At 38.0% G+C, this 25,913-nt stretch overlaps 1 protein-coding gene across 1 annotated transcript in view; it reads left to right on the top strand.

The window, feature by feature from the left end:
- Positions 1-25,913, top strand: part of LOC149323822 (uncharacterized) — an 87,500-nt gene that overhangs the window by 26,673 nt on the left and 34,914 nt on the right. The window contains exons 4-8 of the mRNA XM_089492807.1: positions 1,282-1,381; positions 3,638-3,726; positions 6,176-6,290; positions 13,161-13,280; positions 22,929-23,159. Of these exons, the coding sequence (XP_089348933.1) occupies positions 1,282-1,381; positions 3,638-3,726; positions 6,176-6,290; positions 13,161-13,280; positions 22,929-23,159 (655 nt within the window). The remainder of the gene's footprint in view (positions 1-1,281; positions 1,382-3,637; positions 3,727-6,175; positions 6,291-13,160; positions 13,281-22,928; positions 23,160-25,913) is intronic.

Raw genomic sequence — 25,913 nt, 5'->3', positions numbered from 1 at the left:
CTTGAGCATACGCGCTCAAGCTGCGGCGCGCACGCGGGGCGGAGCGTCCCATTCAGTTGAATGGGTGTGTGCGCCTGTTGCGCCGTGCGCGCGCCCGTTGCACCCCACGCACCTCCACGCCGCCGTGCACGAGCCACATTGTTTACAATGGGGCTCGAGCATAGGCGGAAATCGCCATACGCGGCGGGATCCGGAACGGATCCCCCGCGTATGGCGAGATTCCACTGTAATCATTTTTTGTCCCCAGGTGCCACCAAATACCCTGTAGGGGACATGGGAGCATTTCAGGGCTTTGAGAGGACATTTTGAGGGATTTTTTTTTTTTTTTTTGCAAAATTTTGTGTTTGACCCCTTAGAGACCTGGGGGGCTTCAAATGTGATGGAAATGCCCTATCCCCCTCCCCCAAGAGTTCAATTTTTTTAACCTCTGTGGGTCACAAAAATCCCCTGGGGTCTGTATACAACCCATAGCGTGCACATAGTCCATCCATGTGATAGAGACTTCAGAAAAACATACAGCAGGAAAAACATTTCTTCAGTTTCTGCACATGTTAATAATGTTAGAACTCTGAAATTCCATAAAATTGATTATTTTTTTCTCAAAATGTATTGGAAAAGGGAAGTAATTACTGTATATACTCATGTATAAGTCTAGAAATTTTAATCAAAAAATTGACCCAAGAAATCTGAGTCGACTTATCCATGGGTCAATGTAAGTACTGTACTTTAACTCACCTGATGAAAGGAAAGACTGTAATCTGTCCTGGAAGCATTGACTCCCCTTCTACTTTCTCATCTATTCAGAATTTAGTGTGAGCATGAACAGTTAGTCCTGTTGGAATTTTGTAAGTTCTTTGGCATTGTTTTCCTTAGGTCCACGGATCCTTTGTTACATGCCCCTAAATTTTACCCTCAACTTATCCGTGGGTCACATCAAAATCCATAATTTTGGTCCCAAAACCTGTCCTTGACTTATACGTGAGATCGAATTATAGTTGAGTATATACGGTAGTATGTGTTGTTTAGAGTTGTTCCTCACAAGAAGATCATGAGAAACTATCAAGGAACATTCAAGCTATGCAAGTACAGTAAAAAATACCAGAAGCAATTTCCAGGAAAATAACAGGGTTTTTGATTGGTCAGGTTAAAAGGGGTGGGTGGGACGCCTTTCTGCTTTTAACATGCCATCTAATAGTTCCAATAAATTGTAGCTATTAAAGATCAATATAACATTGTGTGAAGACTTGACATTCTTTATAAAGAAGTGTATTTATTTCCTAGGCGCAATTATGAACAACTTATAGAAGAAGGGAAAAGTGAGTGTTTTGATGAAAGACGCGTTAATCTTCTAAAGGCTCAAGTACTGCAGCTAGAAAGGCAGGTAATATGGCAAACATTAACAAAATAACTGAGTTGAATTTTGTGTGAAAGACTTTACTGAAGTTGTCAAAATAAGGGAATGGGAAAATCTCTTTTTTCAAAAATATTTGTTTAAAGTTTCTGAAGCTGTTTGAAACTTAGGGCCAGGTTGGTGACAGCTTCTGAATGTGGCGCTTAGACGCTGTATGCTCTAATGCTGCATCCATGCTGCCAGGAAGCCGCTCAGCTGACTGCAGGTGTGACAACTTCACAGTGTTTTGGCGGCGCAGCATTTACACGTGCCATGCTGCCGAAATGCTGAAAAGCCATGGTGGTGGCAGCAAGGCCACCCTTTTTCTGCCTCCAAAAGGAGCAGCATTTTGCCAGTTTTGGGGGGCTGGAAAAACACTGGATTGGGGCCGTGGCGTGTGGTTGCTGTGGCCCTGATCTGGTGCTCAAAGGGGCGGTGTGACACCACCCCTTTAAGGCCACCTGTTTCGGTCCTTAATTTCCTGAGGGAGTTTTTGGTGTGACAATACATGGGAAAGGAAGGTGAAGCAGACCTGCACAGAAGTTGACAGAAGAAAATAGAGAGGAATGCATCTGGTCAGCAGTACTGTCTCATGGTGTTAATAGAAACAATTGGAGCTTCTTGGGTCTTTGATTTATTCCCAAACCGATCATTGCCCATGGTTACCATTTTTTGTTTTGTTTTGCAGCTTGGTCACTATGACTCTTTGCTGAGGTATTGTGGCTTACCATATTCTGATTCTCTTTTTGCATAACATTATGAGCCATTTTGGGTCCCTTTCAGGGATAGAAATTAAATAAATAAATAAAATAAAAATAAATTATTCATTTGAAATGTTTGAGAACTGAACATACTGATTTTGCTTACGTAATTTTTGAAAATGATGTACTTTTGATTTGTTACTATGTGTTGTGGTGATTTGGGGGCTGTCACAAAATTAGGAGGTAACATAGTGGTATTGGAAATTTTACCAGTCTTCCTCTATTTCACTGACTACCATTTGCAGAGGTTGGAAACTCCCAGGGATAGTTTTTTGTGGGTTTTTGGGTTATGTGGCCATGTTCTAGAAAAGTTTATTCCTGACATTTCGCCAGCATCTGTGGCTGGCATCTTTAGAAGCATTCTCTGAAGATCCCAGCCACAGATGCTGGCGAAATGTCAGGAATAAACTCTTCTAGAACATGGCCACATAGCCTGAAAAACCCACAAAAAAAACCTATGGATGCTGGCCATGAAAACCTTTGACTTCACAATGTTAGGGATAGGATTGAAAAACTGGAGAGGGCTCTTGCACCTTTGGTGGTTCTATGGAAGAGAGAATTTGAATAGGTGCTGCTTGTCACACAACCAGATAACAAACAACACCTGCCGAAATTCCTCTCCAGTTATCACTCTAGCTACCTTGGAAGGTGATATGTTTTAGTTTATTGAGCATTGTCATGGGGAAGAGGGATGAGACAAAGGCTTGCGGCTTTAGGTACTCAGTCTTCAGGACAAAAGCTTTACTCCAAGAGACTGAACACAGACGTTGTTGTGCAGTGTGCTCTTGCCTTATGTGTGGGATCTGTTCCGGACCCCACCCCCTACGTAAGGCAAATCCCCATTCACCATATTAAGGCTCGCCATCCGTGTAACCTCAAATCCTTGTATGGTGAGCCTGCGTACAGTGCAGGTGTGCTATAAATATCTAGAATGCCTGAGGCAAAGAGTTTATTTGTTGAATTTATATCCTGCTTTTCTCCCCATATGGGATTAAAAGTGGCTTTTATTATTGTTGTATGCCTTCATTTCAGACTTATGGCCACATGAAGGGGGACTTATCATGGCTTTTTCTGAGGCTGAGAATATGTGACTTCTCCAAGATCAACCAGTGGGTTTATCTGGCCCAGCAGAGATTAAAACCTTGATCTCCAGGGTTGTAATCCAGTGCTCCAACAACTATGCCACACTGGCTAGCATGGGACAAACTAGAATAGAGGACTGTATAAAAAATGAAGTGGACAGAAAAACACGGTGGACTGTGTGCAATATCACAAAGTACAGTAATCTGTACATATACATAGCTATGGATATTCTTTATTTCTCTTCACTGTATCATTAACACAAAGCTTCCATTTAAGCCTAACCTTTTCTTCCACTGGATGTCATGATATTGTGATGGTTCACTTTTTATAAACGCAATATTTATACAAAGAGGGAACATCAAGTATTTTTAAAAAATTGTTCCATATATGACTTTTTCTGCAGGTGGTGCTCCTTACAGAAGGATTAAGTTCTCGAGCTGCTCTTATGCTGGAGTTAAACACTTCTTTAGAAGCTCTTACTGACAGGATTAGGTAAGCAGTGGAGAGACACTTGATCTCTCGTTGAATGAGAGGGATATGAAAGCAGGCATCCTGGATAAACTAATGACCACCATATGTTGCGCTGAGTGTTTGAGGTTTATGAACCTCCCACTCCCATAAGGAAACTTACCTACTAATCTTGTTAGCTACAACACACACATTAGCTGGCATCCTGTTGGTGAGATGCACATGCATAAGCTGCACTATGCATAGTGGATGCATTATTCACTATAGCATGACAGATGTATTCTGCTCACAGAAGTGGAAGCAGTGTTGCACACTGCAGTTATGCAGTGTGCACTAACCCCTGCTCATTGCACAGTGGCACCCCATAATTGACATCTGCTCTGCAATATTACTATTCTGCATGGAGGTTGGGTAGTGCTGCATGTAGATATTTACTCTATTCAGAGGAAATGTTGGATTGTAGCCACAATAAGAGTTTCTTTTTCTTTGTGGTATTTTGTTGTGTATGTACTGTAAAGGATGTTTGGTCATCATTTCCTTAGTATTTTGGGTATAATTGAGTGTTAAATCAGTTTTCTTTATACAGCGGGCCCTCCCCTTACATGGAGGATCCATTTCAGATCCCCCGTGTAAGGGAAAATCCGCATATGCTCGTGCCCCATTGGAAACAACGGGGCACATGCTCATGGTTCGGGCCAGCCCGTGTGCCACAGGCATGTGCACCATTGCTTTCATTGCAGCACAGCTTCTGTGTAAGCTGGAAACTGCATATGGTGCACCGGCATATGGCACAGGCGCACTGTACTTTTCTTCTATTACAGCGATGTGGAAAAAGTGGCCTATAAGCCACATGCAGTACTTCAGTTTTTAACTTTTTTGGAAAGTCCCCTCTTTTTTGCAAAAAGACTCTCCATTCCCCCTAGCTTTCCCTGGTCCTGGAGGACCTGAGGTTTGTGGGTGATATACTTTGTTGTTGGGAAATGGGGACAATCAGTAACCCACCTACTGTATATACTTGACTATAAGTCGACTTTATGTATAAGTGGAGGGAAGGTTTTGGGGCCAAAATTATGGAGTTTGATCTAACCTGTGGATATGTTGAGGATAAAATTTAGGAGTATGAAACAAAGGCTGTAAAGGATGAAGCAAAGGAAAATGATGCCAAAGAACTTTAACATTTTTTTGTCAGGCATAACTATTGTGCTCACCACAAAGGCTGGATGAATGAAGAGGGAATTACGGTAAATGGTGACTGTGGGATGTGTGGGGAGTCAACCAGGCATAGGCAGGACTAAGAAAATGCACACATGTAAAAAAAAATATATGAAAAGACAACACAAAGAAAATAGCGACTATGGGCCCATACAGACAGGCCAAAATAAAGCTGCTTCGGGTCACTTTGGAGGTATGCTGTTTAAATGATGCATGCATCCTAAGAGGCCAGAAGCTGCCCCAAAGCTACACTGCAGTCCTTAGGACTGGAGAATAGCTTTGGCGTGGCTTCCAGCCTCTTGGGATGCATGCAGCATTTAAACAACATACCTTCAAAGTGACCCAAAGCAGGTCTGTATGGGCCCTATGTTAGCAGTGATTACAACCTTTAACTTTATTGTTATAACTTTGCCTGATTTTCACCCAGAAAAGCTGACAAACATGCCTTATGCAAATCCTTCAAATCCTCTCAGTGCTCCTTTGAGAGAAAGCACCACGGAGCTGCCACTGCTGCCATTTTCTCACCCAGGCATTCAGAAAGGTCAGAAGGGGCACCACAGTGGAGAGAGTAGAGGGGGCCAATGGTTCTTTAGGTTCTCCCAGGATGGACTACCGCAAGCTCTCGCTTTTCACCCATCAGAAAAGGGGATGTTTCCTTTTTTGTTTGATAAGCAGTAAAGTACAGTACTTATATTGGCCCATGGATAAGTCGATCTAGTTTTTTTGAGTAAAGTTTTTGACTAAAATTTATAGACTGATACATGATAATATACAGTATGTGTGCATGATTGTCCTTTAAGACCCTTGCATCCTGGATAAGGTTCATATTTCTCAGAATATTACAGTGTTTTGATTCGTGATAAGTGTAAGTATAGTGCCACACTACTGGCAAATATTTACAGCAGTAAAAAGGAACAAACTAATTTCCTCCATTATTGCAAAGGCTTGCACTCATAATCTATTTTGTGTTGTCTGTCCTCTCCAGCTATATAAAGGTGTCTTTTTGGATTGTTCAAAATTCATTGATATGGCGGGCCAATTATTTACAATAATTGTTATTTGGCTGGCAACAATTGATATGCAAAAACAGAGTTTCTGGAACCAACCCCTAGTTGACACCAAAGTCCTTCTGTATGACAATCTTCAAAGTTTAAAAAGTTTTTCAGAGATTATCCGTTGTGACTATGAAAAATGTGACTATGAAAAATGTGATTCAAGTGAAAATTCTTAAAAACTATTAATGGCTTACAATTGTACCCAGCTCTTTTCTTAATACTGAAAGAACTGCCTCTGAAGTCACCATTCCATGTTCAGAACTTCATCAAATGATTGAGCTATGTGATGCAATGAGAAACAAACTGCAAAGAAACCAGCAAGTGAGTTACAAGATCATCATCAAGAATATGCTTTTATACAGCTAATGTGTGTTTTTCTAAACGTAGGTGAAATTTTAATATGTAACTATATGGAATATTGTAGAGTGGCCATCCATGTGGTTTTGGTTCCAGGTTCTCCCGTGGATGACAAAAAACATGGATAGTCTCATCCCACAGTATTCAATGGCAATGACATGCATGTGGATGTGCCACTATTGAATAATATTCTAAATGGTGATCTACAGGTGGTCAAATCTGCAGATCACCAATCCTCCAATATGAAGGGTACACTTTGCAAATATAAATGAACAATAAATTATTGTCCTTGGCCTTCTCATGAAACCGTCTTTAATATTAACTTGTAATGCTAACTGTAGTAGGGATTGTAATGCAATATAAATTTTTGCATGTTTTTTTTAATTGCTTATTTAGAAATCATTCTTAAAGGTTCCATTTGTATGTAAGTGGTGTCTATGTAAGTGCCTTCAAATTGACTTATGGCGACCCCCATGAATCTCATAGGGTTTCCTTAGATATTTTCATTAAGAAAAATGCCAGACTTTTATGCTGAAAAGAACTTGGAATGATAAAATTTCATTTTCCAATTTAATTGCATATAAAATACTCAGAGGTGGTATGCCATTGCACCTGGTATACCTTGGCAGTCTCCCATCCAAGAACTAACCAGTACTGCTGAGCTTCCAAAATCATACAAGCCTTCAAGGTATTTAGGATTCTAATGGTCCCATTTATCTTGGAATAAAAAATGTTGGGGAACAGATCCATAACATGGTGAGTGGAATTAGAAGGACTTCAAATCTTTTTTTTTTTTTTGACATAGCTTGTTATGGTCTTGTTCCAGATCCTTTAAAACACACACACACACGCACACGCACACACACACACACACACACACCCCACATTTGGGGAGGGGGACAGGATCACAGTTGTAGTACTTACTGTTAGTCCACCGATTAAGAACAACATAAATAAAATGTCTATAAGATAGCTATTAAAATATTTATCTACATAGCAGTAGATATATTTGACATATTTAATATATTTATTTATATTTAATAAATATGTATTAAAATATACCATATATCAAAAGATCACAGGGTGAGATATAAGCTACAAAAGAACAATTTAAAACAATGCCTAAAAGCAATATAAAATAATCTAAAAGGATTTGAAACAGTTCAAAATACTGTATATTGTAGACATTGTATCAAGGCACTAACCTATTGATACCATGATCCTTATGCCCCCAAAGCTGGGTTTTAATATGGTGCACAAAATGAGGACAGACTCATTATGAAACAGGCCATCCCCAACATCTATTCAGACCAGAAGTGCATTGACAGCCAGTTCAGTTCCTCCAGAACTACTGCTGTGCTATTTAAGGTGTTCTCTCAGCATTGCAGCTCCTCCAAATTATGCTTATATCATGTTCAACAGTAGCTCCACACAAAGTGCATTGTAGTAGTCTGAGTGGTAAGTTACCAATACATTGGACTATTGTTTAGGAAAGCTGTAATTGGCTATTCCACTTGGACTTCCAGGGACAGGAGTGCATCCAAGATTACACCCAAACAACTGACCTGCTCCTTGAGGCGGGGAGCAACCCCTTCCAGGGCAGGTTCATCTCCCAGTTCCCAAATTTGGGAATGGCAAACCCACAAAGCCTTCATCTTAATAGGATTCATTGTCAGTTTATTGGCTGTTATCCAGCCTGCTACAGTATCCAGGCATCAGCTCACCTGACTCTTCATGCAAAGGGTAATAAAGTTGAGTGCTATCAGCATATTGATGGCACCCAACAGCGAAAGCCCTGATGATTTAATCCAGCCATGTCAATGGATACTAAATAATGTGAGAAATACAATGGAATCCTGTGGTACCTCACAGATTAATTGCGGGAGAGGGTGTCAGAAGCTGAACAAGGCTATTTTTTGTAGTCAGCCATGCTGGAAGCATTGAGACCATTATGCTTCATAGATCTTTCCACAGAGCTGCTCCAAGAGAATACCATGGAAAATCACATAATTGCAGTAGCAATAGAAAGTACATTTCTATACCGCTTATCAGTGCACTTAAGCACTCTCTAAGCGGTTTACAATGTGTAAACTAATTGCCCCCAACAAGCTGGGTACTCATTTTAGTGACCTACGGAAGGATTCAAGGTGCCCAGGTGGCACAGTGGTTAAATGCCTGTACTGCAGTCACTCACTCAAAACCATAAGGTTGTGAGTTCAAAACCAGCATAAGGGCTCAAGCTTGACTCAGGTTTGCATCCTTCCGAGGAGGTCGCTAAAATGAGTACCCAGCTCATTGGGGGCAATTAGCTTACAGTTGTAAACTGCCTAGACACTGTTACAGTATGAAGCGGTATATAAATGAAGCTGTTTGTTTGTTTGAGTGGACCTTGGACTCCCTGGGATCAAACTCACAACCTTGTGGCTGCAAATGGCTGCAGTACTGGCATTTTAACCACTGTGCCACCAGGGTTCCTTTGTGCCACACAGTGATGATGTGTATCTTGTATACGGTAGTATAAATGTAAGGTAGCCATGATCATGAGGATGAAATTGCATTGCTTACATATACACAGCTCCTGAGCTCATTGATAAAGGGAGAGAGAGAAAAGCTATAACAAAATGAGCACATTGTATTAACCACATTGAAGAAAAAATCCAGTGGTGGTTTTTTTTAAAAGATAAGCTTTGAATTTGCTAGCCTAATAAGATGATTTTCGCAGTCAGATGAATCTGGAAAGCAGTGCTTAATTCTTTGCTTGTGTTATGCTTTGTCCTGTTAAGAGTTAAAACAACACACAAACACCATCTGTCTTGCCTAACAAATTTTCATTTCTTTGGTGTGAGTCAGGCAGGAACAACTGATTTTTAAAAAACCTCTTATATGTTTTCAGGAAATTGAGCTCAGTTTACTCTTGTCCTATCTCCCTGATATTAGAAATCACTTTTCATAGTCTATGTCAAGCTAATTGAATTTTGCAAGAAGCAGCAGGAAATGCTTGCTGGTTCTTCTGCAGGTTAATTTGGTATAATATCACTCTTTACTGCATGAATGGCATGTAAGTTACATAACTAAATATCACTCATTTTTAAATGTACCCCCAAAAATTCAATTAGAAAGGAAAATGGAGATCTTAGAAGTAAGTGAGCCTTCAGGAAAGGGTGAGAGAAAAACTAAAATAAATGAAATTCTATAAAAATCATTTCATAGCATATTCAGTCAGCCTTTTTTCATGACACTGAGGTAGAAAGTAATTAAGATGGAACACATTTTCATTAAGAGAAATGCCAGCCTGTTAGGTTGAAAACAACTTTGAATGATAAAATTTCATTTTCAAATTTAATTGCATATAAAAGAAGAGGATAGATTGTGGGCTAATTAAAGTACTGGTGAGTAGATACAGCATCTGAGAGCAAATAAGGTTATAGAGGTTACAGGGGTAACCTTAGAAACAAAAGGTAGGAAAATAACCAATGTTTGAAATTAAATTATCGAGAGGGGAATAGAACGGCATCTAAAGATTATTTGCCTCTCTCACATTTACCCCTTTTACTGGTAACATTCAATGTAAGTCTCTAGTTCTAGCACAGCCCCACTTTGGCTCTGTTGATTCTGCTATGTTGTTTGGAGGAGGGTTGCTTCTGGCCTATGTGGCACACAGCAGTGGAGGCATAAATAGTTGTCAGATAGGTCTTGAAGAGCCCAGATGGGAATTTTGAATGCATTCAGTTTTGTCTGTGGGCCAAACATCAGCCAGCAAGTTAATATGTAATACTATATGGATATTGAATTACAAATTAAGATGTTTGTAAGTATGATGGTGTGTGTGTGTGTGTTTTGTTTGTTTCATAACATCTCTTTGTCTGGGACCTCTTTAGTTTTGCAATCTTTTTAACCTTTGCTGTCTACCCATATGTGCTCCAGATGTGTTGGCTGATCTGTTCTGAGGTATGCTTGCACCATAGCTCTTTGGTGGCCGGAGGTGTTTATGTTGAGGTGTAGATGATGATGCTATAAAAACAACTAAGTAGCTGATGCCTGTAGGGTGGAATATAGATCAGATTAAGAAAGTGAATTAGTAGTCTTCTGAAGACTGTGTCTGTCTTTTAAAAACAACTATGTGCCCTTCAAGGGCATCCGATAGGCTTCATTTCCTTTACACTGAGAGAATGGCACACATGAGTGGCTTGTTAATATGTACCTCATATGAAAGGACTGGTTTCTCATCACTGTTCCAGTAGCACTGTGCATCTTACATTATAGCTGTTCATTCAAAGCTAATTTGCTGCATATTGAGAAATCTACAATTGCATATGGTGTTCCTACTCCAGGCGATGGATGGCCAGTTAAATGAAGGGGGTCAGGTGCAAGAATTAGAATACTCAAATTGCCATTGAGCCACCATCATAATTAGCAGATCCTCATGTGTTGGCAGTCATCAATAAAAGCTCAGAAGATGAGTACTGTGGATAGTGTTCTGGATTTAATTTTGTGGATCTGTTTAGTATTGTGGATGTTGATATCCACCTTGTTCAGCCTGATGATCCATCATTAGCTTGTGTGAAATTATGACTTAGTGCAGGGTTCTCCTGAGAGCATTGTGTCTGTGCTTTTTCAGCCTCAGGCTGAGAAGTTAACTGAATATTCCCAGTCTCTCCTCAGACCAAGTGTCATCCCTGGATAAATGCTATGATCTAGCAGAGTATAGACACATTGTTAATATGTATCGGAGACAACATTTCAGCCATTGTTATACAGTTTCTTTACTTGTTAAGACTATAGTGAAAACAAATTTCAACAGAGTTTAAAAGACAATGAAGAAATTCAATCACAGTGCAACAAAAATAAGAAAGTTAATGTGTTTTTAAATAGTAAAATAATCCCTTTTACTGCATTTAATAAGACAGGTCTGAGGAACTTCTGATTAGGAAAACTGGTTTCATTCGCTTGTAGGATTTTTTTATTGCAAAAGCCTATCCTGTCTAAGACTTCTAAGGCTGAGTGTTCTTCGCTTCATGACAGTTTTTGAAATTCTTATTATTGATAGTGTTTCTTTGGGTCATGCAAGACAAGGCTTGGATATATACAATCAAGATATACCAGGACCTTGGCTTTCAGCCTTTTCTGCAGGTGCCTGCTTAGCTGGCATTATGTGATCATTTGGCTGATTAAGGGTTTTGCGAGTCCAATTTTTAAAATGCTTTTGTTGTGTCTGTGTGTTTTGATCGTGTGGTATGACTTTCCTCTACATTTATGTCTATGTCAAGATCTATTTTTCAGAAGAAGGAACTGGGGAAACCACCTCTAAATATTCCTTACCTAAGAAAACCATAAGAAATTCATGGATTGTCAAAAGTCACAGGTTATTTGATTGCACGTGTGCACATGTACACATACACACACACACACTCACCAATAAATACTTGTATTGTATCCAGTAGGTCTGGCAGATCTACTTTTTACCTTGGCACCATTTACTAGCTTCCTGATCTTCTTGTATCTTGGGGTTAACTACAGGATTCTTGCCTCAAAGCTTCTTTGGTTTGTAGGCAAAGTTTCTGCTATCTCAGCTTTTATATCTGAAGTTAGTTATTAAAATCATTGGTGGCATATCTTTAATGTTACTTCCATTTTGTTATCTATCTCTCTAGCTTCTTAACTGTATGACAACAAGCATTTTTAGCTGACTTTTCAGATAAAAACTTAAGTTGATTACAAAAGAGGTGAAGTAGAAATCTTTTATTGGTCTTTCTGTAAACAACAGTATGGGAATATGTGACAAATTACAAACTGAATCGTTGGACCTACTTTTCACTTATTATCCTTTGTTTGGTTGACTTCTCCTTTGTGTTTTCTCTTTGTCTTTTAAAAGAGTGTTATTGAATTATTAATAATACTGAGATAACATAATGGTTTGTTTTCACAGATCAAACAAGAAACACACCAGACTTTGCATTTCTCAAAAAATAAGATTTTCCACAGTTGTATGACGTATTTTATTCATATGTTCACAACATGAGAAAGTAACAGTACATTATTAAATGAGTAATTCTTACCATTTAATTAAATCATTTCTGTATAGGTCCAGATGTGATCATGGGAAAATGCAAAGGTGCCACTGTCATTGATGAAATTAATAAAAGGAACCCAGATTAAAAATATATTTAATTGTGGCTGATAATTTATGTTAGCTAGTTGTCAGATTTTTAAGGAACACATGTGCGCGCGCGCACACACACACACACGCACACACACACTTGGGGAGACTTGATCAGTTCTTTTTAAAAAATAAACCCAGACAAATAGTGTTTCGCTTTCCAAGTGTTACTGGACTCCAGTTTCTATGAGTCTTAGTACAGTTGTTTATGGTGTCTTGATTATTTAATGTAAATGAAAACTCTTTATATTATTGAAACTAGTAAAGTATTTTTTAAAAGTTTATATCACTGAAAGTTGAAACTACCTAGAAATCAGTGGATACTTTTTGAAAACTTAAGCCTGAAACAGAAAAGTGTCTATGAAAGGCCTCTGGCTGCTCCAGCCGCAATTGGGCTGCAAGTGAGCCACTGCTGCATACTGAAACAGGCTGTCAGCAAGAGCGATTTTTGCTGCTGCTTTTATAGGTGGCTTCAGGACGCCTTAGGTGGCCTCAGAGCAGCTTCTGGCCACATTGGGGGAGTGTGTCATTTGCATCATGCCACACACCCCAATGCGATTCGAAGCTGCTCCCTTTGGCACATTTGTTTTGGGCCTAAAATGATCTAGATTGGCTGGATTTAATCAAATGACTATAAATTTAATGGATGGTGCTGTTCTGCTTTGTTTTGCATTTAGGTTTCTGATCTCTCAAAACTTGCATTGCCCTGGACATTGGGAAGAAGCCTTCTTGTACAGCCGGTGACCCTTTTGGATGTTTGTTATGGCAAAATAGAAAACTTAAATCTTAGATATGTGGTAAGAGTTTAATAATCTGAAATGCAAGCAAATATATGTTTGCTTTGGTTGTATGTGTTTTTATTTACGGTGCCTTCAGATATTGAACCCAATTAGTATAGTATCAATAACTTGTTTAGTACTTTTGCTCAATCAGTACTTTTCAACTTGTAAATCTCCAAATCCTGTTTGGCTATTGTGTTGTATAGAAAGTATTAAATATTAATATTAAAAAATAAAATCAAGAAGTACTGAAGTAATGGAACAACTAAGCATCTTGTAGTCTTTTCCCCAAAAGGTGACTTGTGCAAGCATAACTGTGTTTATAGCAATGATACCAAAACCAAATAAGTTATATCTAAGGGAATTGACAGAGAAAGCCATTTTCTAGTACAGCGAACCCAGCTGGAGCCTTGCTGTGATATCATCATGTTTATCCTATGCTAACTGAACATTTGATATGTGGATTGTGGGACAAGGCATTTTGCTCATGACTGCCCTAACTCTGTGTCCACAAATATGATGATAAACTTCTATACTGGCTTGCTTATACTAGAGCATGGCTGATATATATTGCATTCACATTAGCCCTATTCTCTCATTATGGAAACGTGTTGAATTGACACATAAAGATAGCAATACACTAATTTTACTCACATGTCTTCATTCACCTCTGTCTCTAGTTCTCTCACTCTCATCACATGGAGAATGACAGATCGCATAATAAGGGAGCTTCCCCTGTTTGTGAATAATGTCCACTTGGTTGTCTAATAAGATTCCTATACATTCTAATGTTCTTTGCAGGGGGATTTGCCATGTGTCGTCAGCCACTGCTGGGAGATAGTTTGATCAAGATACTATCATCTTTGGCTGTGTATCAAAACAAATCTGAAGAAGTATAAATAATTCTGAGAGTCAGCTCAATCATTATTTTGTTTAACATACAAATATTGGGGTTGCAGAACTGGAGCCTGTCATGCCTCTCAAAATTAAGATAATACAAATTTTTGTACTTTTGAAGGTTTTGAAAATTTTTTTATATTGTGTTTAACCACATTTTGGTAATATATGACTGGAAAATAAATAAGATTTAATAATGCGTAACAATAATAGTAATAATAAGAAGAATGGGAGGTGATTTAGGCAGTATGGTCTGGTTTAGATACTTTAGAACCAAGGTGTAATCTATTTTTAAATATGAACTTGTTTGAGCCATGGCTTCATGTGCGCTCCTTTCCTTCTCCTGTGTGGCCATAAAGCCTTTGTTTCACTTCCTGTTTAATACTGACAGTGATTTATCATTATGTCTGAAAAGTACAAACTGTTGTTAGTATAAACTAAACTATTGAAAAAAGCCAAGGTCATAAATCATGGGTAGTGCTAAAAATCTTTTGAGTTCACATCAGAGGTGAGTAGAGAAGGACATTTCATGCATGCCCTAGTTTACATCTGAATTGGGCCATATATATGTGTCCTTCACAAATAATAGTTTGGGGATCTGCAGAACTGCTTGATTTGGAGGAAGACATATATACTAGTGATCCAGAAAAGCAAAAATTTATGGATTCCAATTTGATATGAAATTCTGCTTTCCAATAGTCTAGTTTTTGTAAATTGTCTTGAAAATATCAACCTTTCTTGTGTTCTAAGGAGACTAGTGTGGAAATAAAACTATTATATGTTGGTTGACATGTAAAAGAAGAAAAGGGCATTTCTAACCTCTGTAGCATTTTAAGGGTGTGACATTTAGAATCTGGACTGGAACAAATTGGGAATGACAGCTCCTGATTTTTACTGATCTCACTTGAAAAATGTTGCAAATTGTATCTTGGCAGAAGTGACTTTCTTGATAAATTATTCATGAAACTCACTTCATCACATGGAGCACCTGCTGAGAAGCATTTGCATTGTGTATTAACATACATGCACTAAGTTTTGCAATTAAATCTCCAATATCACAACACCATTTGCTATGACAATTGCTATAATGTGTCATGCTAAAGGCAGTGACAAATATGGGTTTGCTTTCTTGGAGCATTTCATAATTTTAATTAGTTTTGGGGAAAAGGTCACCTTCCAGCAGTGTAAATGGAGTTATATTCTGCCTTTTCTAAATCATGTCTTTCTAAATCATTTCCTTTTAATGTTACTGTATTCAGACTAACAGTAGCACCTGTATAATGATGCACACATTTACTTGAGTTGAAGTGCCATTAATTTAAATGGAATTTATTTCCTTGAAAATTGGTTCATAATTGTTAGGCTCTTTAAGAACACACTGAGCTTGTAGTTAAGAGGCCTATGCAGTTCTTTGCAGTGATGTTTGTTGTACATACAAATGTAGTGAAGTTCATTGTAGTTCATTGTACAGTCAGCCCTCCCTGTCCATAGATTCTGCATCCATGGATTCAACCACCCAGGATTTGAAAATATTAAAGAAAAAAAGCCCAAAAAGCAAACCTTGATTTTGCCATGTTATATAAGGGGACACCACTTTACTATGCCATTTACAATAGGAATAGAGCATCCATGGATTTTGGTATCCATAGAGGATACCAGGGGCCTCACTGTACTTGTGGTTCCACATAGTGAACTGCATTTGGGCAGGGTATAGAACAGAACCACCTAGATCTCTAGACCTCTTGGCAGACCAGAAAGCAACAGTTGTTTTGTGGTTGTTAACTGTCTTCAAGTTGACCTCAACTCATGCTGATCCTATGAGTGAGACACCTCCAAGCCCCCCTGTCCTCAACAGCAATACTCATGGCTTGCAGGCTCAGGGCCTTGGCCTCCTTAATGGAATCTATCCATCTACTATGCAGCCTTCCACTCATTCTACATTCTTGTTCTGAATGGCTGATTTTAGATCATTTTTGGAAACCTTTAAAAGATACACATGCATCAGTGTATCTGTCTATATGATATACTTCCAATGGGAAGGAGCCTGCAGAACTCCTAAAACTGTACATAAGAGGCAGAGAGAGGAAGTTTTTGAAGTTGTAGTTTATTTAAATCATAGTTATATAACAATCCAGGATACAAAACATTGACTTTATCCTGCTTTATACTTAACTATTAGAACAAATCATAAATTTCTCAAATTCATACCTGGTTATGAAAAGTGTTTCCATACTGTAAAGTAGAAGCTTTCTCTTACATTCTGTGGCAGAAGAATAAAGCTATGATTTTGAGCAGGAGTGGGGAAAGAATGGCCCACGCACTTCATATGGTCTCAAGTGTCTCCACACAGTTTTTTTTAAAATTAATTTACAATGAGAAATAAACCCCACACCCCACATTTCTGCCCCTCCCCTGTTTGTTTTAGACTAAGAGGGGTGTTTATTAAAACAGCAAATAAACTGGAAACCAACTTCTTTTCAAATTTCTGGTTAAAATAAAGTACTCTTCAGGGCCTAAATCCCTAAAATAAGAATAGGTTTAGGAATGTAGGAATTATTTCCCCAAACCCCTACAGGCTTTGTGGGAGGTATTTTTAGTTTTTAAAAATCAAAACATGTAAAAATTCTAAGAGTGGGGGTTTTGTGTGGTCCTCCAGGATGCTTCAGAGAGCCAATGTGGCCTCCTGACTTCTAGCATTTGGTCACCCTGATTTAGATGATTGATTGAATGAATTCATATACAGTACATTTTTATATTTACATTTATCATCATGGATGGTTATACTACGAATGATGCTCCCTATAAGTGATTACAGATAATTCTCAACAAAAGGAGATCTGGTGTGCAGTGTCTACTGATATTATGCCACTTTTTCCTAAAGTGGTAGGGAGATTATCTCTGAGGTTGCTACTTAGATACATCTTTTGTATTTGGTTGTGTGTTCATTTCTTTCTTTTTTCTTTAAATAAAAGGTTTGTACTTCTTTTAATCATGTTTCTGTAGCAGCTGCTACAAAACATTTTCTTTGTGTGAAAGAGTTATTTTCCTACTTACCTATGACACTAGTTGAATTGATGACTTAAATATGCGCTCTCTCTCTCTCTCTCTCTCTCTCTCTATATATATATATATATATATATATATATATATATATATTCTTCTTTATAATGACATTTAATGTGTGATTTCTTAGCAGAGCATGCTAATAAGTAAAATGCAAATTCATGCTAGCACTTAGGTAAAAACAAGCAAACAACCTTTTGTTTAACTTCCTTAATGAAGGCCATAGGAAGAACTGGTTAGACATATTGAAAACATTTGACATGAAAGAAGAACACTTAATTTGGAACCTTTTATATCCTTCTTTGAAATAAAATAGTGAAAAAGTTCTGCAGAAAAGAAGGCTTCATCTCTAGAGAGAAACAGGCAGCAAGGTGATGTTAATCAAAGGTGATTTGATTGGGTAACCTTTCATCCTTGTTCTTGAAGATGTAGTGTGCTGGTGTTTACTATCCTTCATTGTTCTTTATCTATTGAAGGTTAAATTTGATGGCTCAGGTTTCTGTGTATACCAGAAGTGAAACCCTGAGCACAGGAATGGACTATACTGAAATTACTTTGGAGAAGGGTGTTTTGATATAATAGGAGCAAAACACTTTGCCAGTGAACTAAAATAAAATGCCAGTCATGATTTTTAATTTTTTACGTTTCTAGAAAATACTACCACTCATGTTTAGAAAGGGTGTGTGTGTAGGATATTTATGCATGAAATCATCTTCATTTTTATTTTCAGTTTTTTTTAAAAAATAAACAAAGTTCTACACGCTTCTGTAGAATATGCTCTTGATTTCAAAGTTGGGAGATATTTTACATATAATTTTCAGGTGACCTCACATCCAGGCAAGTTAACATCAGCAGTAGCACTGTTCCACCTGTTTTTGGACTGGTTTTGATAGCTCTTAAAAGGAGAGGAAATACATGCATACACATATTTGTGTGCATATGCATTTCTAAACTGAAGATTAGCCAGTAAGAAGACATTTTCTCTGACTTTTCACATTCTAGTTTACTGGCCCTAGCAAGAGGAATAGGACATATGAGAAGATACAAACTCATAGCAGCCATACATTTTAACTTCTGGTTTTTAAAGTAAGAGACAGGAGTTAAACATTTTGAAATCAGAGGTCAAGATTGGTTGCAGTTTCCCAACAGTTGTAAATACAACCAAATATATTTGTGTTGTTGTTTTTTCTCGTTGGGGATGGGTTTCTTCCTACACTGAAATAATGTCCATTTAGGGGGAAATTTACAAAACAATCCTCAGCTTTTGGACAATGTAGTAACTAATGCTAACAAAAAGAATTATGGTGTTACTTTAAAAACAGACAAGGTTTATTTGGCATAAGATTTTAAAAACTAGAATTCATGTTCTCTCTACCTTAGCTCAGTTTTTTTTTTTAAAATGCTGGGTGATTTTTTGCTGCAAGTACAAAATAACGGAGTGCTCTTAACATGGGACACTGTTGATTGTCAAGTACTTTTAAGTGTTTATACAGAACAGAGGAATCCTCCTTCAGAGGAATACAACACCATTTAATGTGCTAAAGTCCTCCTCTCATTCTTCAGTCATAGCTTCAAAAATGAAAGGTTAACATTTATTTTAATTCTGTTGGATTTTAAACTGGCATTTTACTGTATAGGTGAAGAAATAAAATATGGAAAAAAACCCTATTCAAATAGCTTAGATGATAAATGAAACCAAATCCAGACATTTGGTCAAATTGCTTAAACTATATTCTTATAGACTTGAGGTTGCAATTGTTTGTTGATTGTATAGATATGTTCCCTAAGTAATGTGTCCTCTTTAGTTTATTCCTGGCCAGTATACCTTAAAAATAAAAGATAAAGTAATGGTAGATAGTTTACTTCAGAATCAGTTTGCCTATCAAGATCATTGCCTCCAGGTTTTCTATGGGATCACCGCTTCCCATATAATCCTCTCCTTAACTCAGATCCTCTGGGAAACCTTTACTTGAATTAGACAGGACTAGGTTGGCAGCTGTCACCTAGAGGACTTTTTCTGCAGCTGCCACTAGACTGGGGAATGACCTGCCAGAAGAGATTTGACAGCTGAATATGCTGTCCATATTTAAAGCAGCATTAAAGACCAGTCTCTTCTGGCAGGCCTATCCAGTTAATTTTAAAATTGTAAATTTTTAATTATGACTTTTAAAATATGGATTGATTGTTTTAATATGTATTTGTCTTCTTTGTTCTTTTAAATGTATGTGTGTTTTAACTGGTGTTGCATGTTGTATATTAATACATTTTTGTTACCTGCTTTGATCTCTGGGGAGAGGTGAGTAAAAAATACTACTACTATTAACAATAATAACTTTCACTGCAGTTCATTAATAATTTTGAAACCAGCTGCCAATACCAAAGTGTCTTTATATAGGTCTTAAATTTATGGTGCAGCTACTTGACACAGTTTATATAATTCTGGTTGTGGCGCTCCAAAAATGTTATTAAACTTTGAAAAGCAGAACCAAAATGATAAATGGACTGGGGCTGATCATGTATGAGGAAATATTAACATGATTGTGGCTGTTGATTAGCTGTTGTGAATACCGAGAAAGCAAAAACCTGGGCTCTTTGAAGTAATTCTTTAGACATAGGATTTCTGCTTTCCAGGAAAAAAAGGGGACCTTGAGCAATCCATTTTGTGCATGAGCACAAAAAGTGATAGTATTCCTTCATCTAATATTAGATACACAGAACCAGAGATTTAAGTCCAAATGTAAAATCCAGCTATTCTAACCTCTCCTTTTTGCCACCAGCACATAGTTATCTCCCTCCTTTTATTTTTGTGGTCTTACTGGGAATTAATATCAATGCAGGCAAACAAAAACTGGTTTTCACCTTCTTTTATTAAATTGTTCTCTTATATGAATGAAGATAAAATAGAGGGCCATCAATATTTGACAGGTACATTCATGAATCATTTTTATTTCATTGAGGCAGATTCATGTGCAACTCCATGGGGCTGAAGTCTGATTTTGTATTCCTAACCTGAAATAATACAGCTAACCCATGTTTAGTTAGGCCATACATATTTCAGAGACAGTTTCTCAGATGGGTTAAATTTAGTTTTATTATTATCCCCTTCCTGTGACCTTCAGATGCTTGTTGTTTTGCTTAGGATGAGAGTAGTCAAGAAGCAGAACATAAAGTAAGATCATGCATGGAAAATTCTGTATAGGTAATTCTGTATTATTATTATTATTATTATTATTATTATTATTATTTATACCCCACTTTTCAGCCAAAAGGCTATCAGAGCAACTTACAGTTTGTTAATTAGACATTTCCCTGCCCTCAGGCTTACAATCTAAAAAAGCCAAGACACAAAAGGAGAAGGGAATAGCAGTGGGAAGGGGAAAGGTCCAGCAGATCTGCTCTCCCTCAGAGGCCTGTTGGAGCTGGGTTGCCTTCCTCTCCTTCAAGATGGTGGATACAGGGATGGAGCCTGGGAAGGCTCAGTTCTTTAGGGAAGGCCTGATGATGTTGGGCCTACCTTCTCTCTCCCTCAGAGGCCAGAATGGAGTCATATGCCTTCTGGGAGGGCTCAGTTAGTCTGGGCAGCAAACCTGCTGTGGCCCATTACAGCAATCACTGGAACCCCATGCCAAACAAAATTGGTTTAAGAATGACCATTTCATCGCTAGAGCTCCTGGCTATTTAAAGGTTATTTCAGACACTCATGGCCTGTGTAGGCCCCAGTAGGCTTTTTAAAAAATAAGTAAGAAAAGTAGAGGAGATTTGGGGGGGGGGGGGGTTACATGGCCAGGTGCAGTCTGTCAGTCTAAGAGAGGGCAAAAATGGCTCCTCCCTCCACCAGGGATGCTGATTCCCATTTTAAATAGATGGTTGGTATTCAGTTTTAGGGATCGGGATCAACTTGTATATCTCTTCTTTTTTTTTAATTTTGCTGAATTTGTGTTTCAACAACTTTCTTTTGGGAGCAAAACTGCTGTTTCTTTTTGCTTTCTGTTGCCTTTTGTCTATGCACATATGAACCTATGTTATGAAAAATGAATCCTTGAAATAACTGGATTTTCATTTTCAGTTGTCTCTTTGTGGAATTTTAAAAGGTAATGGAGTGCACCAAAAATTTTCAAAAGAAAATCTGCCTGTGCTTTATAGATTATAGCAAAACCTTTTATTGTATAGATTATGAAAATCTATGGATTGCCCTTAAAGAAATTAGTAATCCACCAGTTGATTATCCTGATATGTAACCTGTGCTGATATGTAACCTGAGCACGTAGCCTGTACTCAGGGTAAGAGTACTTGTATGTTGAATATATAAATACATAAACCAGGATTAGGGTTGGAGGAAGGAGGCATGAAAGTCAAGGAAGCCATGGCCCTGTGTCTGCAAGATCTGAGCAGGACTGTTGATGAGAGAATGACTTGGAAATCTTACATTTATAGGATTACCACAAGTTGAAGCCGATTGGACAGCTGTTAATAACAAACTAGCTGTGAAAAATGTGACTACTGTATATACTCATGTATAAGTCTAGAAATTTAGGTCAAAAAATTGACCCCAAAAACCTGAGTAGACTTATTTATGGGCAAATGTAAGTACTGTATTTTAACTCTTATTTAAAAGAAGATGCCATCCCCTGGTGAAAAGCAAGAGTAAGTTCTCTGACATTGTTTTGCTTTGCTTCATCCTTTAGATCCTTTGCTATGTCTCCCTAAATTTTGCCCTTGACTTATCCACAGGTCATAGCAAAATCCATCATTTTGGACCCAAAATTTGCCCTCAATTTATACATGAGATCAACTTATAGTTGGGTATATATGGTATGTGTAACAGTTTTCAATATTTTGAGTATTGAATGAAATTGAAGAATTCGAAATTGCACATAAACTATGAGGGGAAATTATATTGTGGTATTCAAGCAAATAAGTGTGTAGAAAAGAAATCTGCAAGAATTCCTCCATCTAAATGTTTATCTTGGCAGATTATTTTAAGTGGACATGCTTGGTCTATTATCAGAATACACACTAGTCTAATTTTATGGTGTTCTTTGGGTTTTCCTTCTCCATTTCCTTTCGTATTTTTCGATGCTTTTATGATGATTGCTTCAAAATAATTCCTTATCTCAGAAGTGACTACTCTATCTTTTTACTAAATGAGAACATGCTGTTCAATAAGTTTCAAGAACAGCTGGCCTTTTCCAAGAGGAAAAGGACACAGGATTCTGTGGTAGGTAGAAAATAAACATTCTCTTGTTTATACTTTTCTAATACTCTTGTTTAGAAGTTTGAAATTTTAAAGTTTTTATTCTTTTAGCTCTGAGCTGTTCTTTTGGGCGGGGGAAACCAATCAGCTTTATTTGGACAGTGCCTTTGATCTCTGTTTTCTTATTTGTTTTAAGAAGCTAGATGTCTGGCACTTTGTTGTGCTTTATGCTTTGTCAGATCATGGCCCCTCAACACATGTTCTCCACAGATGGCTTAGAAAGGGGGCAGGAGAGAAGGCAGAATATTTGGAGTGTGATACCTCTGCTAAAATTTCCAAGAGATTGTCTTATAAATGTCATCTTGTCCAGTGTGGTGCCTGCAGGTGCTTATCTAGGGCATGTGGCCTTTCACCTGGCATCATTAACTTGTTTTTATTCTCTCAATGTTTACCATTTCTTCTTGCTCACTCTAACCTTTGTGGGTATGTGTGTGTATGTTTTGCTTTCACAGAGTGCCCTTGAGGGAAAACTTAGCAAGCTGTGGAGACACCTGCTTGCCATGAGGCAAAATCTGAGTTTCATGCTTGCCCCAGGACAGATGTCCTCTGAGACAGCTCATCATATCCTACCAACTGCTGTTTATGCTCGACTGATAAATCATGCAGCTCAGTGTCATCAGTCCGTGGAGGAATGTTGCAGTGACTTGCTCACGTTGTCGCTTCTGGTACCTTCAGCACCTTGGGTGAGTGCTGTGTTCAGCATGTTAGAAAGAAGTTGTTTCAGAGGCATTTTATATGCTGCTCAGAAGGCTACATTCTTGTTGTGCACAATCAAGTTTTATTCTGCCTCTGGCTGTTATGAATAGTTCAGTCCTGTTTATCCAGCAGGGACAGAAGATGTCAATTTCTTTCCATTTAAAGTCAGAGCGGGAGAATGGAATTAATCTGTTTGTTTGCATCTTGTACTGTTCATTTCTAAAAATCTGCACAGGTATCTTTTGCATTCTCTGTATAATTTTTTGATGATGGGCAACCATTTAAATTTTTATTTAGGCCCTCTCTTACAGTGCCACCATGACTGCCTGTTTCATGCGAGCTTCTCACTGATGCAGAAAAGGGTTGGAATATACCATATTCTACATAGGCAGCATAACTCATGGGATGGGATAATATTGAGAAAAGGACCCTTCCCTTAGCTGTTACTGCCAATGAAAGAAACAAAACGTTGTACAGTATTATCAACTCCTTTATTTGGAATAATGGGACTTGTTAAATTGAACATTTAGCATGTGATGTATATCAGTGCTACTGACTGATTTTGATGGAGAATTGTAAAAGGGTTGGTGTAACGATTCTACTTAGTTCCCAGGCTAAATAAGACTTGAGGTCTGTCAAAATGAAATGAAATCACAGGTGCACCAAAACACTGAGTTATTAATTACATGAAGATACTGAGCTGGATACAGCAATAAAACCCTAGGCAAAGTTATCTCATATCCCTTAGCTGATTGAAGAGAAGTATATTTGTCCTTTGCTGCAAGCTTGTAGGGAGGGAAAGGCATTATATAAGGAGATACTGGATAGGTCCTTGGACAAATAGACATACACATCCATAACTCACCAACAAGATTTGGGCAGACAAATTACAGAAAACCTTTTTTTTTTACTTTAAAAAGAGGCACCAAAACCTTCTGACAACATATCTAAATCAGTTTTTCCCTCCTGTTACAGGTTAAATATTGGAATGGTCTTGACATTTCTAAAAACTCCAGTTTTACATCTAATCTGACGAAGTGCTTTCAGCAGCTGCTCCCTTTTAAAGAGCAGGCTTTCAGTGAGAAGAGTTGTTTGATAAAGAGCTTTTAAAAATGACATTTAATTGTTTCAGCTTAATGTAGTGGGATCAGAATCAAACAGTTTGATGGAGAAAGAAGGCTAATGATGGCACAGAAAATGGAATGCTGGGACTTTCAACCTTGACAATTTTGCAACATGGTTCCTTTACATTCTCATGGCACTGAGATCACATGAGCATATTGGTAAATAATGTTTTTGCCTCCCTGTCAAGGCAATAGAGTGTAACATGTTATGGAGATTTCCGTTGCTGGGCATTATTTACAGTGCATTATCCTGACGTCTGATGAGCCATATGGTAATAGGAAGCATCACAAATGAACAAAAGAAACTATAATAGTATCAAAAAAACCAAAGAAACTATAATAATCTCATTTGAAATGATGTTTCATGTTATCCACATTTTAGTGTTGTCTTTGCAGCTTTTAAAGAAGCTTCATTTTTTTTATTTATAGTTGAATATTCATCCTCACAGAGGATCTGTTCCAGACTGTCCCCCCACGTGAAAATTGTGACTCGCAAATATCCGAGTCCCATTGAAAATAATGGCACGCATACCCGAGACACATGTTCCACCATTTTGTCCCTCTTCGCTCGTCCCTCCCATGAAGTGCGAGGCCATGGACTCAAGTCTGTGAAAAGGGAGGGACAACTCTATTTTTTTTTTAAAAAAAGTAATTTCCAACCCATTGTGCATTTGCTCTGTCAGGATTCATCTTCAAATTATTTATCCTCATCTAAACTGTTACTGAGTCCAGGTATCAGGTCAGTCTTTATGCAGCCTCAGCTGAATCTGTGTGGCTTCATATAGATTTTAAGGCACGGGGAAGGCGGAACCTTTTCTTACTCTATAGCTCAGATACCATGGAATCAAGTTATATTTCTGTAGTACAGTCGGCCCTTCTTATACACGTATTTTTTATACACGGATTTAAGCATACACGGTTTGAAAATGTTCCAAAAAAGAATAAATTTACCTTGATTTTCCATTTTTTATTAGGGACACCATTTTGCTATGTCATTATATTCAATGGGACTTGAGCATACATGGATTTTGTTATACACGGGAGATCTTGGAACCAAACCCCAGCGTATAACAAGGGTCCACTGTACTTCTTTCTGGAGACAATCTGCAAATAGTGGAATCACCATATCACTGTTGCTGCCAAATCACAGAGTTGGTTGAGCATGATATTATGGTCAGCTGTATGTGAATTGCTCACATACTATGCACTATCCACTGTGAACAGTTCCTCTATGATCTGTTCACTGACCCTCTGTGATCTGGAAGATAAGAATAGAGAGCTTCCCTTACACTCAAGACTTTTCCATAGTTTCTTTTGACTGCAGGAGTTATAATTGGTAGGTGACTCAACAGTATGCTTAGCTGCAATGGCAGAAATAACTTGTAGGATACAGGAAACAAAACTGAACTGTATGCTTGTCTGGTAGGGCAGATCTATCTAGAACTCTTGTTAAGAGAACCAGAGTGTATTAAGGTAGTTAGGGTCCTGGAGAATTTCCAAAGCCAGGGCCCTCTTTCGACTAGAGTGGCGGTTTTGCTGTTGGTGTGCCAGCTTAATGCTGTAGCAGCTTGGCAGTGCTGCCAGGCCAAAAAGCAGTCAGGAAGGCTGAGACATTAA

Source organism: Sceloporus occidentalis, unplaced genomic scaffold, assembly GCF_023333645.1.
Source record: "Sceloporus occidentalis isolate IW3139 unplaced genomic scaffold, rSceOcc1.0.p SCAF_1, whole genome shotgun sequence".
Classification (NCBI taxonomy): Eukaryota; Metazoa; Chordata; class Lepidosauria; order Squamata; family Phrynosomatidae; genus Sceloporus; species Sceloporus occidentalis.
The sequence above is the reverse complement of the archived record's forward strand: the minus strand, read 5'-3'. Positions and strand labels throughout refer to the sequence as shown.